The sequence below is a fragment of the Rhincodon typus genome, chromosome 13, assembly GCF_021869965.1.
Source record: "Rhincodon typus isolate 14 chromosome 13, sRhiTyp1.1, whole genome shotgun sequence".
NCBI lineage: Eukaryota > Metazoa > Chordata > Chondrichthyes > Orectolobiformes > Rhincodontidae > Rhincodon > Rhincodon typus.
Window position 1 is genome coordinate 72905229 of NC_063344.1, and position 20071 is coordinate 72925299.

The 20071-nt window shown below is 45.9% G+C and overlaps 1 protein-coding gene across 2 annotated transcripts in view; it reads left to right on the forward strand.

The window, feature by feature from the left end:
• LOC109923277 (solute carrier organic anion transporter family member 2A1-like) overlaps window positions 1-20071 on the forward strand; it is a 168324-nt gene that overhangs the window by 97419 nt on the left and 50834 nt on the right. For both annotated transcript variants that reach the window (XM_048604665.1, XM_048604666.1), the window contains one exon: window positions 7165-7298. In XM_048604665.1, coding sequence (XP_048460622.1) covers window positions 7165-7298 — 134 coding nt within the window. The remainder of the gene's footprint in view (window positions 1-7164; window positions 7299-20071) is intronic.

Consider the following 20071-nt stretch of genomic DNA (forward strand, 5'->3'; position numbering starts at 1 on the left):
GGCTCCCACGTCTGTACCAGAGCTTAGGTCTTTCCGTGGCTTAGTGAATTATTACAGAAAGTTCAAACATAACCTAGCCTCAATCCTGCCACCCTTACATCTGCAATTGAAAAAGAGTCAGCCTTGGAAATGGTTTCATAGCCAAGACATGGCCTTTAGGAAAGTGAAGAAGCAGCTATCATTGTCTAAGGTGTTGGCACATGATGATCCCAAGCATGATCTGGTGCTGACATGCAATGTCTCCCCATACAGTCTTGGGGTAGGGTTGGCTCACAGATGGCCCAGTGGAGATGAATGCCCAATAGCAAATGCTTCCCGGTCTTTAGCTGATGCCAAATGCAAATATGCTGTGTCTAGACAAGGAAGGTTTGGAGGTCATATTTGGTGTGAGAAAGTTCCTTTACAGACATAAATTTGTCATAGTAACAGACCACAAACCTCTGCTAGGGTTACTCAAAGAGGACAAGGTCATGCTGCCGAGAGCTCTTGGTCAAATACAGCGGTGGGTTCTCATTCTAAGTGCGTACAGTTACAAGTTGGAACACTGTCTGTGAGACCCAGCAGCAAATGCGGATATCTTGAGCTGCTCCCCCCACTGGCAGTGCCACCACTGGAAGAGTCCATTCTATTTTTAAACTTTCTGGACGCCACTGACAATATTAAACCTTGGAAGCAAAAGATCCTGGTCCTGGCAAAACTGAAACATCTGGTGGTGATGGGGAAACAAAAGGGCCATCACAATCAGAATTTGAAACAGTTCTGGATCTGACAAGACCAGGTCACCACACAGGATAAGATATTATTACGGTGAGCAAGAGTGATTGTCCTGAGCAAAGATCACCGCCAGATACTGGCTGAACTCCACCAGGGTCATTCAGGGTTTCCAAAATGAGAATGTTGGCCAGATGTTATGGCTGGTGGCCAGGATTAGATGCTGACATAGCCGTCTTGGTGGGGCAGTGCCCAGAGTGTCAACAAAAACAAAAATTACTGCCAGCATCTCCCCCATCATTCGTGGGAATGGCCAGGTAAAGCCTGGACTTGGTTACATGTCAACAATGCCAGCACTTTCACGGGCTAAATGTTCTTAGTCATTGTAGATGCCCACTCAAAATGGTTAGACATGCGAGTTCATTCAACTAACATGGGGACGGCGATAGAAAAGCTGTGAAAGTCTTTTTCAATACATGGCTGCAGACATTGGGCCGTCATTTACCAGCAGGAAATTCAAGTTATTTTCTAAAGTTGAATGACATTTGGCATAAGGACAGCTTCATACCATCCATTGTCCAATGGTCTGGCAGAAAGAGCAGTTCAAACTTTGAAAGCAGGCTTAAAGAAATAGCCTACAGCTTCACTAGATACCAAACTGTCCCAGTTCCTATTTGATTAAAGGACCAACCTTCATGCAACTATAGGCAGAGTTGGCAATGGGAAGAAGACTCCGCACCAGGTTAAATCTGCACTTCCTGGACCTGGGAGTGAGGGTGAAATGGCATCAGGAGCACCAGAGCTGGACGCAAGACTCCTTTAAGCAAGAGAGACAGTTTACTTTAGGGGACAAAGTTTGCTGCAAAAACTACGGAAATGGCCCTGCATAGGCAAGAGGCATGGTCAATGCGAGGTTATGTCCTGTGACGTACAAAGTTCGGGTGAGTGAGACATTCCTGAACATGTATGTGAACCACATGTGAGCTGCAAACTCACAAACGGGGCAGGAGCAAGACATACCCGGCCCCTCAGATCAGCCAGAAAGGCTGATGGAACCCATGAGTTCTCCTCCTCTGTCTAATGTTGAAAAAACCTCGGAGTCTGAGATGGACGTGGCAGATGTTGCAGCCTTGATACCTTTACTGCCTGAAGAAAAGGCTGGATTTCTTCTGTGATGCTCTGGGTGCAAGAGGTGGGTGATGGTCTGGTACACGCTACCCGTATCCATTGCTGAGTCAGAAAAAATGGACCCAGTGCAAAAACAGGAGAAGCTCAGGTGACTATGCCTGTGTGGAGTTTGCATGTTCTCCCCATGTCTGCATGGGCTTCCGCTGGGTGCCCCGGTTTCCTCCCACAATCCAAAAGCGTACAAGTTAGGTGGATTGGCCATACTAAATTGCCCGTTGTGTAGGTTAGATGCATTAGCCATGGGAAATGCAGAGTTACAGGGATAGGGCGGGTCTGGGTGAGGTGCCCTTCAGAAAGTCAGTGTGGACTTGTTAGACCGAATGGCCTGTTTCCACACTATGGTACTATTGCTACAAGTGAAAGAACAAACCTATGTCCCCATCTTACAGCAGGAGAGATGTAGTGATTGTAACAAAGTCAACCAGGTGTACCTCATCGAATATGAGTTCACCGATTGGGTTGTTAACCTGGTCCAATCAGGGAGCACTGGCTGATAGATATAAACAGGAGTGTTACTGGCTCCTTAATCACATGGGTGTCTTTCCTGGTGGTGGTATTTTAATAAAGTTATTTGCACACCTGGTGTTTTTACTGTGAGAAGATGGCAAAACAAACGGGAAAAAAATATGTAAACAGGAGTGTCAGACATCCTGCTCACTCTGAGAGCTGGCTGTGAGGAATCTGGATCAGTGTCAAATTACTATGCACATAGAACATTACAGCGCAGTACAGGCCCTTCGGCCCTCGATGTTGCGCCGACCTGTGAAACCAATCTGAAGCCCATCTAACCTACACTATTCCATATCATCCATATGTTTATCCAATGACCCATTTAAATGCCCTTAAAGTTGGTGAGTCTACTACTGTTGCAGGCAGGGCATTCCACGCCCTTACTACTCTCTGAGTAAAGAACCTACCTCTGACATCTGTCCTATATCTATCACTCCTCCATTTAAAGCTATGTCCCCTCGTGCTAGCCATCACCATCCGAGGAAAAAGGCTCTCGCTGTCCACCCTATCTAATCCTCTGATCATCTTGTATGTCTCTATTAAGTCACCTCTTAACCTTCTCTCTAACGAAAACAACCTCAAGTCCCTCAGCCTTTCCTCATAAGACCTTCCCTCCATACCAGGCAACATCCTGGTAAATCTCCTCTGCACCCTTTCCAATGCTTCCACATCCTTCCTATAATGCGGCAACCAGAACTGTACGCAATACTCCAAGAGCGGCCGCACCAGAGTTTTGTACAGCTGCAACATGACCTCATGGCTCCAAAACTCAATCCCTCTACCAATAAAACCTAACACACCGTACACCTTCTTAACAACCCTATCAACCTGGGTGGCAACTTTCAGGGATCGATGCACATGGACACCGAGATCTCTCTGCTCATCCACACTACCAAGAATCTTACCATTAGCCCAGTACTCCTTCCAAAGTGAATCACCTCACACTTTTCCGCATTAAACTCCATTTGCCACCTCTCAGCCCAGCTCTGCAGCTTATCTATGTCCCTCTGTAACCTGCAACATCCTTCCGCACTATCCACAACTCCACCGACTTTAGTGTCATCCGCAAATTTACTAACCCATCCTTCTACGCCCTCATCCAGGTCATTTATAAAAATGACAAACAGCAGTGGCCCCAAAACAGATCCTTGCGGTACTCCACTGGTAACTGAACTCCAGGATGAACATTTCCCATCAACCACCACCCTCTGTCTTCTTACAGCTAGCCAATTTCTGATCCAAACCACTAAACCACCCTCAATCCCATGCCTCTATTTTCTGCAATAGCCTACCGTGGGGAACCTTATCAAACGCTTTACTGAAATCCGTATACACCACATCAACCGCTTTACCCTCATCCACCTGTTTGGTCACCTTCTCCAAGAACTCAATAAAGGTTTGTGAGGCACGACCTACTCTTCACAAAACCGTGTTGACTATCCCTAATCAAATTGTTCCTTTCTAGATGATTATAAATCCTATCTCTTATAATCCTTTCCAACACTTTACCCACAACCAAAGTAAGGCTCACTGGTCTATAATTACCAGGGTTGTCTCTACTCCCCTTCTTGAACAAGGGGACAACATTTGTTATCGTCCAGTCTTCTGACACTATTCCTGTAGACAATGACGACATAACGATCAAAGCCAAAGGCTCTGCAATCTCCTCCCTAGCTTCCCAGAGAATCCTAGGATAAATCCCATCCGGCCCAGGGGACTTATCTATTTTCACACTTTCCAGAATTGCTAACACCTCCTCCTTATGAACCTCAATCCCGTCTAGTCTAATAGCCTGTATCTCAGTATTCTCCTCGACAACATTGTCTTTTTCCTGTGTGAATACTAACGAAAAATATTCATTTAGCACCTCTCCTATCTCTTCCGACTCCACGCACAACTTCCCGCTACTGTCCTTGACTGGCCCTAATCTTACTGTAGTTATTCTTTTATTTCTGACATACCTATATAAAGCTTTAGGGTTTTCCTTGATCCTACCTGCTAAAGACTTCTCATGTCCCCTCCTGGCTCTTCTTAGCTCTCTCTTTAGGTCCTTCCTGGCTAACTTGTAACTCTCAAGCACCCTCACTGAGCCTTCACGCCTCATCTTTACATAAGCCTCCTTCTTCCTCTTGACAAGACATTCAACTTCTTTAGTGAACCATGGTTCCCCCGCTTGACCACTTCCTCCCTGCCCAACAGGTACATACTTCTCAAGGACACGCAGTAGCTGTTCCTTGAACAACCTCCACATTTCAATTGTGCCCAGCCGCTGCAGTTTCCTTCTCCATCCTATGCATCCTAAATCTTGCCTAATCACCTCATAATTGCCTTTCCCCCAGCTATAACTCTTGCCCTGCGGTATATACCTATCCCTTTCCATCACTAAAGTAGACGTAACTGAATTGTGGTCACTATCACCAAAGTGCTCACCTACCTCCAAATCTAACGCCTGGCCTGGTTCATTACCCAGTACCAAATCCAATGTGGCCTCGCCTCTTGTTGGCCTATCTACATACTGTGTCAGGAAACCCTCCTGCACACATTGGACAAAAACTGACCCATCTAAAGTACTCAAGCTATAGCGTTTCCAGTCAATATTTGGAAAGTTAAAGTCCCCCATAACAACTACCCTGTTACTTTCGCTCCTATCCAGAATCATCTTTGCAATTCTTTCCTGTACATCTCTGGAACTTTTTGGAGGCCTCTCGAAAACTCCCAACAGGGTGGCCTCTCCTTTCCTGTTTCTAACCTCAGCCCGTACTACCTCAGTAGATGAGTCCTCATCAAACATCCTTTCTGCCACTGTAATACTGTCCTTGACTAACAATGCCACACCTCCCCCTCTTTGACCACCTTCCCTGATCTTATTGAAACATCTAAACCCCGGAACCTGCAACAACCATTCCTGTCCCTGCTCTATCCATGTCTCCGAAATGGCCACAACATCGAAGTCCCAGGTACCAACCCATGCTGCAAGTTCACCCACCTTATTCCGGATGCTCCTGGCGTTGAAGTAGACACACTTCAAACCACCTTCCTGCCTGCCGGTACACTCCTGCGACCTTGAAACCTTATTCATGACCTCACTACTCTCAACCTCCTGTACACTGGAGCTACAATTCAGGTTCCCATCCCCCTGCTGAATTAGTTTAAACCCTCCCGAAGAGCATTAGCAAATTTCCCCCCCAGGATATTGATACCCCTCTGGTTCAGGTGTAGACCATCCCGTTTGTAGAGGTCCCACCTACCCCAGAATGAGCCCCAATTATCCAGGTATCTGAGTCACTCACTCCTGCACCATCCCTGTAGCCATGTGTTCAACTGCTCTCTCTCCCTATTCCTCACCTTGCTAGCACGTGGTACGGGTAACAAACCAGAGATAACAACTCTGTTTGTTCTAGCTCTAAGCTTCCACCCTAGCTCCTTGAGTTTCTGCCTTGCATCCCCATCCTTTTTCCTACCTATGTCGTTGGTGCCTATGTGGACCACGACTTGGGGCTGCTCCCCCTCCCCCTTAAGGATCCCGAAAACACAATCCGAGACATCATGGACCCTGGCACCTGGGAGGCAACACACCAAACGCGAGTCTCTCTCGTTCCCACAGAATCTCCTGTCTGTCCCCCTAACTATGGAGTCCCCAGTGACTAATGCTCTCCTCCTCTCCCCCTTTCCCTTCTGAGCAACAGGGACAGACTCTGTGCCAGAGACCTGTACCCGATGGCTTACCCCTGGTAAGTTGTCCCCCCCAACAGTACCCAAAACGGTATACTTGTGATTGGTGGGAACGGCCACAGGGGATCCCTGCACTGTCTGCCTGTTCCCTTTCCGTCCCCTGACTGTAACCTATCTACCTTTTTCCTGTACCTGAGGTGTGACTACCTCCCTTTAACTCCTCTCAATTAACCCCTCAGCCTCCTGAATGATCCGAAGTTCATCCAGCTCCAGCTCCAGTTCCCTAATGCGGTTTCCGAGGAGCTGGAGTTGGGTGCACTTCCCGCAGATGAAGTCAGTGGAGACACTCGTGGTGACCCTTACCTCCCACATTCTACAGGAGGAGCATGCAACTGCCCTAACATCCATTCCCACTGTTCTGAATTCCCAAACAGACTATTGAAAAGAAAACAAAAACTAGTAACCTTACCAAATTGGCGCTCAGAACCTTTTTTTTGGTTAGAGGAGGAGGATGGGGGGAGACACTACCTAAGTAGTGTTTCGGGTAAAGCAACCGCCCAAATATATTACCTCACTTACTCAGCCGTCCCGTGTCCGCTCCTGCTCAGCGTGCGCTCAGCCTATTCACGAGGTAAGTTTTTAAGCGATTAACTTACCTTCCTGGCAGCCCCCTGGTCCTCGATCTCACTGCTCCCGCTGCTGCTGCAAAAATGGAGGCCGCTGATCCCACGAGGTAAGCTTTTAAACGATTAATTTACCTTCCCGGCAGCCCCCTGGTCCTCGCTCTCACTGCTCCCGCTGCTGCTGCAAAAATGGATAAATAATGGATAAATGGACATAAATAAAGGGTGACTTGGTGATAGGACACCCGCCTCTGTGGGGTTATTTCTGATGGCTTGTCTGTAATGTCAAATCACCATTTCACCTGCAGGTAACATCTCACCCTTTGCTGAACAAGAACCTACCTGTGCCTTAAGAATATTTAAAAACTCTGCTTCCACCACCATTTGCCTCATTTATGTTTTAAATGAGTGATGCCTGTGTTCTAATTACTATGTCTCCTTGTTTTCTTCCTGTCACTAGCTGCCATTGATTTGAAGCCCAGTGACCCTCGCTGGATTGGTGCCTGGTGGCTGGGATTGTTAATATCAAGCAGCATTCTGGCCATCACCTCTGTCCCTTATTTCTTTTTCCCTCGAGAAATGACTCCTCAAAAGGTAAGAACCCACTTTCCTATTACCTTACTCTTTGTTTAATGACTATTTGATCTGTATTGATGAAATGGAGAGTCTTATGTGTCCAAACATTGCTGTTGTGTTGGAAAGTGCAGTTGCCAATTCATGATGAGTAACAACTCAAACAGCAGTGAAAAGTGTCCAGGCGTGACCTGTCAAAAATAAAACAGGACAAATCCAATCCATACACTGTCTGTCAGCCTACTCCCAGCAATCAGGAGAAGTGATGGCAAGTGCCATTGACTGTGTGATACAGCTGCATTTACTTAGGAATGACCTTCTCATCAATATTTGTTTGGGTTCCTACAGAGCCACTCCATTCCAGATTTTACTATAGTTCAAGAGATGAACTGAGAGTAGTGGCCAATCATTAGGCATTGTGCCTCTGGGGGAGCCAGGACCACCACCATCACCTCCCTGCTTCCCCAACCTTTAAATTTTTTTGTTAAGTATGATTAATGTTGGGATTTCTGGAGAGATTCTTGCCACAAGGCCTACTGAGGTTTCTCGCCATATCTTACGAACCACACATCATAAACCACCTATCCCTCTCCAGTGACAACCCTCACGCCTGGTTCTATCTCCATCTCACCATATGTCATTCCTAGAACAACATGCCATTCACTGGATGTCTATGCCATCTTTAAAAGGCCGCTATGTACCTGAACAAACATTGGCAATCTGGTGTCATCCCTCAGTGGGGCAGTATAATGGTACAGAATCCACAAAGCCCACAGCACACAGTGGCACAGCTGACCTTTCCTCACACTTACCCTCATTCTCTTAGTCTCATCACTGTTTAAACGCCAGGCCACACAGTTTACATTGATTCAGAGAGGGTGTTTGGGCACAATGCCCACTGTAGACCCACATCTTGTCATTGTCCAATAAGGGAACATCACATGTAATTTCAAACATGTGCTTTTATTTACTGCCAGCCATAAAAGGAACATAAACAAAATAAAAACCTATACAGTCACATTATCTGCTCCACTGCGCCCTGGTTGCAGCACGGGCAGCATTATACCTGTGCTCAGCATCTGCCAGGGAGGTCCAGAATGGTGTCATGAACGATGGTCAGAGTGGGCAGCCTTGGACCCCAGGAATCAGCCTTGTAAAGCCCCTGGACTCTCAAACACACCCGGTACAGAAATGTAGGAGTCATAGTAGCTGCCGGGGTAGTGGGAACCTCCAGGAAGTGATAACAGTGATCACCTGACCATGAATGGGATGTAACTCCTTCCTATTGATGAATTTGGCAGCAATGTGAAAGGGCCCTCTCAGTGCCATTTGTCAACAGTAGATAGCACTCTGAGCCTGAGTATTCCAGCTATATTCCTGAACCCAACTGCCCAGGCTGCTGCACTGAATCTGTCCTGGGGAAATGAAATGAACCAGTGTGATCTTGCACAGAGAGCATTGGTCACTATCCTTGGAGACTGCTTTGTGGAACATCTATGCTTGGTTCGTGACAAACGACTGCACCTCCCAGTCGTGAACCACTTCAACTACCCCTCCCACTCCTTGGACGACATGTCCATTCTGGGCCTCCTCCAGTGCCACAACGATGCCACCCAAAGGCTGCAGGATAAGCACATCATATTTCGCTTGGAAACCCTGCAGCCCAATGGTCTCAATGTGGACTTCACAAGCTTCAAAATCTCCCCAACCCCGACCTCATCCCAAAACCAGCCCAGCTCGTCCCTGCCTCCTTGACCTGTCCGTCTTTTCTCCCACCTATCCGCTCCTCCCACCTCACTGACAAACCTCCACCGCCTCCTCCTACCTACCAGCCTCATCCCCACCTCCTTGACCTGTCCGTCTTCCCTTGAATGACCAACCCCCATCCCAACTCCCCACCTACACTCACCTTTACTGGCTCCATCCCCGCCTTCTTGACCTGTCCGTCTTCTCTCCACCTATCTGTTCCCCTATCCACCTTCCATCATCGCCTCCCCATCTCTCTCTATTTATTTCAGAGTCCCCTTCCCCTCCCCCATTTCTGAAGAAGGGTCCAGACCCGAAACGTCAGCTTTTCTGCTCCTATGCTGCTGTCTGGCCTGCTGTGTTCATCCAGCTCTGCACTTTGTTATCTCAGATTCTCCAGCATCGGCAGTTCCTACTATTTCTCTTGGTCACTATCATGATGTAATCCTAGTGATTACTTACTGTTGCAGAGCTCAAAGTAGAGCACTAGTTTAATGAATATTTTGGCTAGCATGGAGACATTGTAACCTGCACATCACAAGTTATTGCGCAAGACCAGTGCCTCGATACTGGGGATATTGGCCTGGGAGAAGATGCTCACATTATTACGCCTATCCTCCAAGTGGATTTGCAGGATTTTATGAAGGCTGTGTTGGTGATAACTCTCCAGGGATTTGAGGTGGCTGCTGTATATGGTCCATGTTTCTGATGCATACAGGAGGGTGGACACTAACCTGCGTGACAGATGATGAAACATTGGTCTCAACCTCACCCTTGGAAGTTGCGCAATAAATGGTTTGCCTCTGATCAGCACTGACCTCCTTTTATATAGTTGCTGCTAGGTTTAGCATCATTCAGATGCCAGTTTTCAGTTTGCAGGTACCAATGACATGGTGCAAATCTCCTTTTGACCAGCATTTAAACCCTAAGCACCTTCATTCTGCATGAATTGCAAATTTTCTTTATAAACATTCTCGGGATGAGGGCACCGCTGGCTAGGCCAGCGTTTATTGTCTTTATAGAATCCCTACACTGTGGAAACAGGCTCTTCAGCCCAACAAGTCCACACTGAACCTCAGAGCATCCCACCCAGACCTATCCCCCTGTAACCCACCTAATCTACACATTCCTGAACACTGTAGGCAATTTAGCATGGCCAATCCATCTAAGCTGCACATCTTTGGACTGTGGGAGGAAACTAGAGCACCTGGAGGAAACCCACACAGACTCGGGGAGAATGTGCAAACTCCACACAGACAGTCGCCTGAGGGTGGAATCGAACCCAGGTCCCTGGCACTGTGAGGCAGCAGTGCGAACCACTGAGCCACCGTGCCACCCAAGGGAAATACGTAGTTGGCAGGATTCTGCTCTGTTTACCCAAAAGGGCAGTTAAGAGTCAATCTCATTGCTGGAGGGCCTGGAGTCAGGTAAGGATGGCAGCCTCCCTTTGAAGTAACTCCACAGAATTCAGTATCCCATCATCAAATCACACTTTATTTACACACGGAGAGTCCTTGACACTGATCCAGTTCCCTCAGAGTGAATAGGATATCTGACAATCCTGTTTATATCTGTCAGCCAGGGTTCCCTGATTGGGGCTGCTAATCTGGTCCAACAGGGGAACTCCTATCCTATGAGGTACACCTAGCTGACCTTGTTACAATCACTACATCCCTCCCCTCTGAATCCGAGGACATAGGCCAGTCCTTCTTTCCTGGAGCTCTTCCTGGGGTGTTTTAGCACCGGGTCAGGTTCCTCCAACTCTGCCTCTGATACAGGCGGCATATAATGCACAATATCTTGCTTCTTGCACCTGGAGTATCTCGGAAGAAATTCATGCTCTTCTTCAGGCGGCAAAGCAGCAACATCTGCTGTGACCATCTCGGAATCTGAGCTATCTTCAACATCTGATGGAGACTGAGAACCCATGAGTTCCAGAACAGTCAGAAAGGCTGCCAAGGAGCTGGGTACATTTTGCTCCCGTGCCTTTTTCAGCATTTGCAGCGTTCATATTTTCCACGTGCTTGTTCAGGACTGTCGCTCCTACCTTCACTTTATCAGTCACTGGACGTGACCTCACGTCATCCATGCCTTTTACCCATGCAGGGCCATTCCTGTGGTTCCTACACCAAAATTCATGTCCTGAAGTAAACTATATCTCTTAGTGGAGTCTTGTGTCCGGCTCATCCATTCCTGATGCCGTTTCACACAAACTCCAGGTCCAGAATGATCAGGTTCAAACTGGTGCGGAGTCTTCTGCAAGTTAGCAACTTTTCTGGAGCTTTCCCTATAGTTGCATGAGGAGTGGTCTGTACTCAAATTGGAAGCTGTCGACTGTTTCTGTAAGCCTGCCTTCAAAGTTTGGAGTGCTTTTTCTGCCAGACCATTGGATGATGAATACCATTTCAATTCAGGAAATACTCACATTCTGTGGTGGTAAACAATGGCCTGTTATCTGTAACCAACATTTCTGAGCTTCCTTGTATTGCAAAAGACACGCACAGTTTTTCTAACATCATTCCTGGGTAATAAATGAACTCTAGTCACTTTGAATGGGCGTCCACAATGACTGAAAACATGAGCCCATGAAAGGACCTGCATAGTCGCTGTGTAACCGAGTCTATGATTTACATGGCTATTGTTGCCCAATTGTGCCACATTTCTCCCATAGCCCATGTTATTCAGATCCTTATAAGATTCTGCCCATAGAGTATGAAAGTGAATCTACATAAACTTGTTTGAGCCCATTATGTCAAAAGTCGCACGACATCAGGTTATAAACCAATAGGTTTACTTGATATCAAAAGCTTTCGGAGCACGGTGCCTTTGTCAGACAAAGTGAAGAGAATCACAAAGGCACAGAACTTATAGGCAGAGAGATCAAATAATTGTACAAATAGTGTGAGTGCAGTGTCGACAGACTGAATGACAAGTCTTTGCAGGTAATCAAAAGTGTTGAATGGTGTGAGTAAAGTGTCAACAGCTGAATAACAGGTGAAAGGATGACCCATGATCCGATTAATTGAGGCGGGGAGATAATTACAAAAAAACTAAAAATAAGATGGTGCTGGAGACAAACCAAATGGCTGGAATAACATGATAGGTATAAGAGTCACATGCCAAGGGTTTAACCAAAGTAACAAGGAATCCAAAACTCTGCAGACTAATTAATATAGAGAGATCATAACAAATTATTCAGGTGATGGTGTCAAAACAAGACAGTAAGGAAGACATTACAAATACAGAACAGTATGGCGGGGTTACATGTAGCGTGACATAAACCCAAGATCATAGTTGAGGCCATCTTCATGGCTATTAGTTTCTGCTCGGCGATTCTGCATTGTTGTGTATTCGAAGGTCACCTTGGAGGACACTTACCCGAAGATCAGAAGCTGAGTGTCCTTGACCGCTGAAGTATTCCCCAAATGGGAGGAAACATTCCTGCCTGGCGATAGTTACGAGGTGCCCATTAATCCGTTGTCATAGTGCCTACATGGTGTCGCCAATATTCCATGCCTCGGGGCATCCTTGCCTGCAGCGTGTGAGGTAGACAACTTTGGCCGAGTCTCATGAGTATCTGCCGTGTATGAGGTGGGTGGTGTTCTCACGTGTGATGGTAGTATCCATGTTGATGATCTGGCATGTCTTGTGGAGGTTGCCATGGCAGGGTTGTTTTGGTATTGTGATCGATATTGTCCTGAAGGCTGGGTAGTTTACTGCAAATGATGGTCTGTTTAAGGTTTGATGTGGAGATGCCAGTGTCGGACTGGGGTGGACGAGGTCAGAAATCACACAACACCAGGTTATAGTCCAACAGGTTTATTTGAAAACACAGGCTTTTGGAGTCTCACTCCTCTTTTAGGTGTTAGTGAGAGAGGTAGTATCAGACACAGAATTTATAAGTATACGATCAAAGGGTCACACCACTTATGAGGATGTATTAAACAAACCTAAGTTGAATCTTTAATCAGATAGAAGGTTTTAATTGATTAATATGTATATGTAAATCCCCAAATTCCTTTGAAGTCACTGTCCTGAGAAAACTCAAGATTTTATCAGTGTAAAGAAGAGGTGACATTTTAGGTCAGACAATGCATGTTAGGTATGAGGCCTTGCTTAGAATTTGTTGTGTTTTGTTTTGGAGTCAGACTGGTTTTATTTCTAAAGTAGGATTTTATAAAATGCCACATTGACTGACTGGCTGTCTATAAATTGTGTGCTTTTTGAAGAAAATAGAATGTATCTGCAAATTTCTGACCTTGTTCAAGGTTTGGCAGATGTTTTGAAGGCGACAGTGGAGGCATAGGGATGGCCCTGATGAGATGTTTGTCATCATTGATGACATGTTGAAGGTTGTGAAGAACATGCTGTTAGTTTTTCTACGCTGGACAAGTACTGGACGATGAAGGGTACTTTGTTGGTTGTGTCTGTGTCTGTCTTCTGAGGGGGTCATTGCGGTTTTTTGTCATGGCACGTCGGAACTGACGATCGATGAGTTGAGCATCGTACCCCATTCTTATGAGGGCGTCTTTCAGCATCTTTAGGTGTCCATCACGTTTTACTTCATCTGAGCAGATCCTGTGTATATGCAGGGCTTTCCCATAGGGGATGGCTTCTTTAAGATGTTTAGGGTGGTAGCTAGAGAAGTAAGGCATCGTGAGGTTATTCGTGGGTTTGTGGTAATGTGACGTACTGAGGTATCTGTCCCTGATGGAGATGCGTGTGTCCAAGAACGAGCCTGATTCTGTAGAGTAGTCCATGCTAAAAGTCTGATGGTGGGATGAAACTTGTTGATATTGCTATGTAGTCATTTCAATAATTCTTTGCCATGAGTCCAAAGGAAGAAAATGCTGTTGTATCTGTTTTTTTTTTCTCTTCGTTTTCTGGTTATTTTTATTTTCTTTTTTACAGTACTGCTTTACAGCAGTAATGCCTATTTTTTCCCTCCAGCACCTGTGTCATGTAAGTACAGGAGTCAGTAAAAACACAATGTGCAAGATAATTTTATTCAACATTTCCACCAGCAGGAAAGACACACACGTGGCCAGGGAACCAGTAACACGCAAAGCTCAGAACAAGCAATGCTTCTGTCATGTATCTGGTGTATAGTATTGGTTGGAGGTTCTGTGCAGCAGAGAAGTCTTGCCCCAACTTGTGCATGAAAATGTTAGTGTATTGGGGTACAAATCTGGTCCCCAGCGCTGTTCCGTGTGTCCGGATGAAAAGCTGGTTGTCAAAGGTAAAAACGTTGTGGTTGAGGATGAAGCGAATGAGTTGTAGAATGGCATCTGGAAATTAGCAGTCATTGGTGCTGAGAACAGAAGCTGTTGCAGCGATGCACTCATCATGGGAGATGCTGGTGTAGAGTGTCGAAAGGTCCGTTGTGGCTAGGAATGTTCCTGGTTAGACTGGTTTAAGGCAACACAGTGGCTCAGTGGTTAGCACTGCTGCCTCACAACGCCAGGAATCCAGGTTTGATTCCACTCTCAGGCGACCGTCTGTGTGGAATTTGCAAGTTCTCCCTGTGTCTGCATGGATTTTCTTCGGATGCTGTGGTTTCCTCCAAAGATGTGCAGGTTAGGTGGATTGGCCATGCTAAATTGCCCATAGTGTTCAGGGATGTGGAGATGAGGTGCGTTATAGGGGGATGGGTCTGGGTAGGATGTTTCAAGGTTGGTGTGGACTTGTTGGGCTGATGCGCCTGCTTCCACACTGTAGGGATGCTATGATGAATTACTCTATGATGTCTGGACTGTGGGTATCTGTGAGTTTCTGTAAGAAATCTGTAGTGTCGCGACAGAAGCTGCGGGGTTTCTTTTACAATGGGTTTCAAGGTGCCCGCAACATAGCCAGAAAGGTTCTCACAAAGGGTGCAGTTGCCTGATATGATGGGACATCCCGGTGTGTTGGCTTGTGTATCTTCGGAAGGCAGTAGAAACCAAATGCCAAGTTCCATACACATGAAGATGGCCTCAACCATGATCTTTGGTTCATGTCATGCTACGTGTAACATCATCATACTGTTCTGTATTTGTAAAATCTTCCTTACTGTCCTGTTTTGACACCATCACCTTGATAACTTGTTCTGATCTCTCTCTACCTTAATTAGGTTGTACAGTTTTGGATTACTTGTTACTTTGGTTAGATCCTCAGCATGCAACTCTTATACCTATCATGTTACTCCGGCCATTTGTTTTGTTTCCAGCACCACCTTATTTTTAACTTTGTGTAATTATCTCCCCACGTCAATTTGTCTGGTCATAGGTCACCTCTTCACTTGCTATTCCACTGTTGACAATTTACTCACGCTGTCTGACACTTTTGATAACCTGCAGAGACTTGTTCTTTAGCCTGTCGGCGCTCCTCTCACACCATTTGTATGATCATTTGATCTCTCTGCCTGCATGCTTGTCTTCACGTTACCTGACAAAGAAGCAGCGCTCCGAAAGCTTGTGATTTCAAATAAACCTGTTGGACTCTCACCTGGTGTCACGAGACTTCTGACTTTGTCCACCCCACTCCAACACCAGCACCTCCACATCATGAGACCATTATGAGAAAGGTTTTCAATTCTAGACACCATAAGGCTGTGAGGCCTTTGTAGAGTATTCAGATCAAAATTACTGGAATGACTTCAGGAATGAGGAATTAGAGAAGCTGAGATTGCGTTCCTAAGAGCCAAGAAGAGTGAAGGAACTTGATAGAATTTATAAAAATAGTAAGAGTTGGGATAGAAAAAATGGACATTGTTTCCAATGGCTCAAGGGTTGATGATCAGGTGCCCATATTTAACTTATTTTAAGTTGATTGCCAAAAAAAAGCATGAAAAATGATTACACAAGCAATGGTTCAGATTTGGAAAGCACTCCCTCTGATATCATGACAGAGACAGATTCAAATTAGCGTTCAAAAGGAAACTGGATAGACAGTCTGAGAAATAAAAAAGGTAAGAATAGATAAGGAGAAGGGCACTGTTGTAAAACTGACTGGATTTCATTTTGAAAGAAGTAACATGGATATGAAGGGTTGAATGGCCTCCTTTGTGCTGCATTATTCTTTCTGGTGGAGCTAAAAAGTATTGCAAAGGCTCTCGACAGAAGTTGTACAGTTTTTAAAGGGAGGGGGTGGGGATGGAAGTGGCAGGCAGATAAGGGACCTGGAATCAGAGAGAAGCACCAGGCCTCATGTTTTGTCTTCCTGGTCCTTAGTTGGAAAAGCTGTTCTTGCCATTTAGGGACCCAAATTAAATCGAAAGTGATTGTAAAGCAGGGATACACTTTCTGCTAATTGGAGTCATACTTGGCACAAGTGAAGATGATTGTGATTGTTGGAGGCCAAACATATCAACCCCTCTGAAGGAGCCCCTCAGGGTAGTGTCCTAAGCCCAACCATCTTTGGCTGCTTTATCAATGACTTTCCCTCCATTGTAAGCTCAGAAATAAGGATGTGCAACCAATAGTGAACAACATTCAGCACCATTCACAGGCCTTCAGATACTGAAGCAAATGCAACAAGATTGGGTAAACATTCAGACTTCAACTTGTACATATAATGTATCATTTGTGCGACACTAGTGTCAGGAGATGATCAGTTCCAATCAGAGAATCTCCCTTTGACATTCAATGCAGTTGCTATCATTGAATTGCCCATGATCAACATCCTGGGAGATTCAATTGGTCAACAATCTAACTGGACCAGCCATGCAAATACAATGCTAACAAAAACTTGTTGGAGGCTGTGGATTCTATGTAGATAACTCCCTGCCTGACTTTCTGCCACCCGTCTACAATATGCTAGCAGCAACTGCAATGGGATACACTACAAAAACCTGAATTTGTGAGGCTCCTTCACTCGAGCAGCTTGAAGCTGTTCAAAACCAGCACCTCATTCACCTCCTGGAACATTTGTGCTCTCTACAACTTGTGTACAGTGGCAGCAGTGCTAACCATTTACAAGATGCACTACAGCAACACAGAAACTCTTGACAGCACCTTCCAAACTGATGACCTGTACCATTTATAAGGACATGGGCAGCAGATGCATGAGAACGCTACAACCTGCAAGTTCTCCTGAACTGAATTGAATTAGCTTTATTGTCATGTGTTCAATGAGTACAGCGAAAAGTTTATAAGTCACCACTTATAGGGCCACCTGAGGTACAAAGGTACCTAGGTACAATCCTTAGTTACAGAATGGAGAAATGAAGAAAAACAAAGTTGCATTACAGCTATATATAGGTCAGAAAAACAAGAAGCAAAGTTAAAAAGACAAACATCACAGTCTCTCTCCAAAGGCTGTCCACAGCAGACTCGTCCTCTAGACACAATCATGGAAAGAATGTCTGTTCTGCCTCTTACTACCTGTAATTATTGTTTCTTACCTTTGCATCCCAATTAAAATTTCAGCAACAACATTTTGAAAGTTTAAAGTATAGTTGCTTATTCACGCAATTCTTGTAAGTAACATTCGCGCCACACCATTGCCTGATAATCTGACCACTGCCCTTTAACATTCAATGGCATTACCATTACTGAATCCCCTACTATCAACATCCTAAGATTATCATTGACCAAAAATTTAATTGGACTGCCGCATTAATACATTGGCCACAACAGCAGGACAGAGGCTGGGAATTCCGCAATGAGTGACTCACCTCTTGACTCCCCAGAGCCCTTTAGCCATCTAGAAGTCACAAGTCAGAATTGTGATGAAATGCTCCCCACTTGCCTGGATGAGTGTAGCTCCAACAATACTCAAGACGTTTGACACCATCCAGACAAAGTAGCTTGATTTGCACCCCATTCACAAACATCCACTCCCCCTACCACCTACTTTCAATATACACTGCTGCTACTATATACAACATGCACTCCACAAATTCATCAAAGATCTTGAGACAGCACCTTCCAAACCCATGACTACTTTCATCTGGAAGGAAAGAGCAGCAGATACATGAGAACACCACCACCGCCTACCAGTTCTACTCCAAGCCATTCACTTGGAAACATGTTCATTCAGTTTTGCTGGGTCAAAATCTTGGTATTCCCTTTCTAATGCATGTGGATCTGCCTACAGCATGGGGACACCAGTGTTTAAGAAAGCAGCCTTTTCAAGAGCAACTAAGGACATGCAATAAATGCTGGTCCAGCCAATGGTGCCCACATTCTGTCAGTGAATTTAAAAAAAAATTACCTTGAACTAATGCAAAATTATTCACTTGGTCTCCCTCTCTAGCACACAAAGAAATATTGTGCATATTTACAGATTACAGTTAATTCATTTGCTGATTCATAATTTTCTGTCTTCCATATCACAGGTCTGTGGTTTCTTGCATGAATTTGATCATTTAAAGTTAAAGTGAGGGGCTTTTGAAGCAAAGGCTTCACATCAGGTTGTGAGGTTCTTTGCAGTTGAATATCTAGCAGGGTAGTTCTCAGGTGAACTTTGAACTTGAGTAGGTTATGTACTTTGAGCGCTTGTAGACTTCCAGTCAGTTTCTGAATCTGGTTTCCTAGACTGGCTGTTGACTGGTTCTTCTGATGACTGCTGGATTTGCCTAGATTCTAGCTGATCATTTAACCACACAAAGAAAGCATGTAGCTGTTTACAGGTTCAAAGTCTTCCATTTCCCCATCCATCCATCCTCTTCCCCCATCCCTATCTGTCCTGTGTTCCCCTCCCCTGCATTCCAACCTGACCGTTCTCAGTCCTCTCCTCTCCCCAACTGTTCTCCTACCCACACATTTGTCCTTCCTGATCCCTTCCAGTCCTCTGCTCTACCCCCAAACATCCTGTCCCCAACCACCACCGCCAAACCCTACCCCTGCCCAATCCGTCCTCTCTCAGCAATAGTGAATGTGAACATACTCTAGTATCTGAATGTTCAGCCTGATGGCTAGAGTTGGATGGAAGGAGTCGTGATGCACTGAGCAGCCGCAGAGGTCAATAGGAAATGTCATGTGAGGATTCATGTACTGACATGAGCCACCCAGATGAGAAATTTCTGGCACCGCAACTTGGTGCTTGGGTCCAGACACTACGATTTGACCTCTGAGGCTGCTTGTTTCCACGTAGTTCAGGAAGGCATTCAGGCCTCCAGAGGGAAACATTGTCTCACTCTTCATGTTCACACCCTTGACGCAAACCTGCTTTGATGAAGTATGCATCGTTGGAGCTGTTTTAGTCTTCCAATTCCATTCCATAAATTTTCAGCACCAGCAGTTAACAATGTTAATGAGACTGCTTTTCAGAACTGGATGTGTGCTGTAAATCATGCTTTCCTCAGTTGCTCCTGATTATGGTGCAGTCAGTGACATTGTTCAGTACTCAGGAACCATTTAAATAAGGACAGGGCTGGATGAACACAGCAGGCCAAGCAGCATCATAGGAGCAGAGAGGCTGACGTTTCGGGCCTAGACCCTTCATCAGAAAAGGGGGAGGGGAAGGGGGTTTTGAAATAAATAGGGAGAGAGTGGGCCGCAGGAAGTGCTACACCTGCCCCCATACCTCCTCCCTCACCCCCATCCCAGGCCCCAAGAAGACTTTCCACATCAAGCAGATGTTCACCTGCACATCTGCCAATGTGGTATACTGCATCCGCTGTACCCGATGTGGCTTCCTCTACATCGGGGAAACCAAGCGGAGACTCGGGGACCGCTTTGCAGAACACCTACGCTCGGTTCGCAATAAACAACTGCACCTCCCAGTCGCGAACCATTTCAACTCCCCCTCCCATTCCTCAGACGACATGTCCATCCTGGGCCTCCTGCAGTGCCACAACGATGCCACCCGAAGGTTGCAGGAACAGCAACTCATATTCCGCTTGGGAACCCTGCAGCCCAATGGTATCAATGTGGATTTCACAAGTTTCAAAATCTCCCCTCCCACTACCGCATCCCAAAACCAGTCCAGCTTGTCCCTGCCTCCCTAACCTGTTCTTCCTTCCACCTAGCCCCTCCTCCCACCTCAAGCCGCACCTCCATCTCCTACCGACCAACCTCATCCCGCCCCCTCGACCTGTCCGTCCTCCCTGGACTGACCTATCCCCT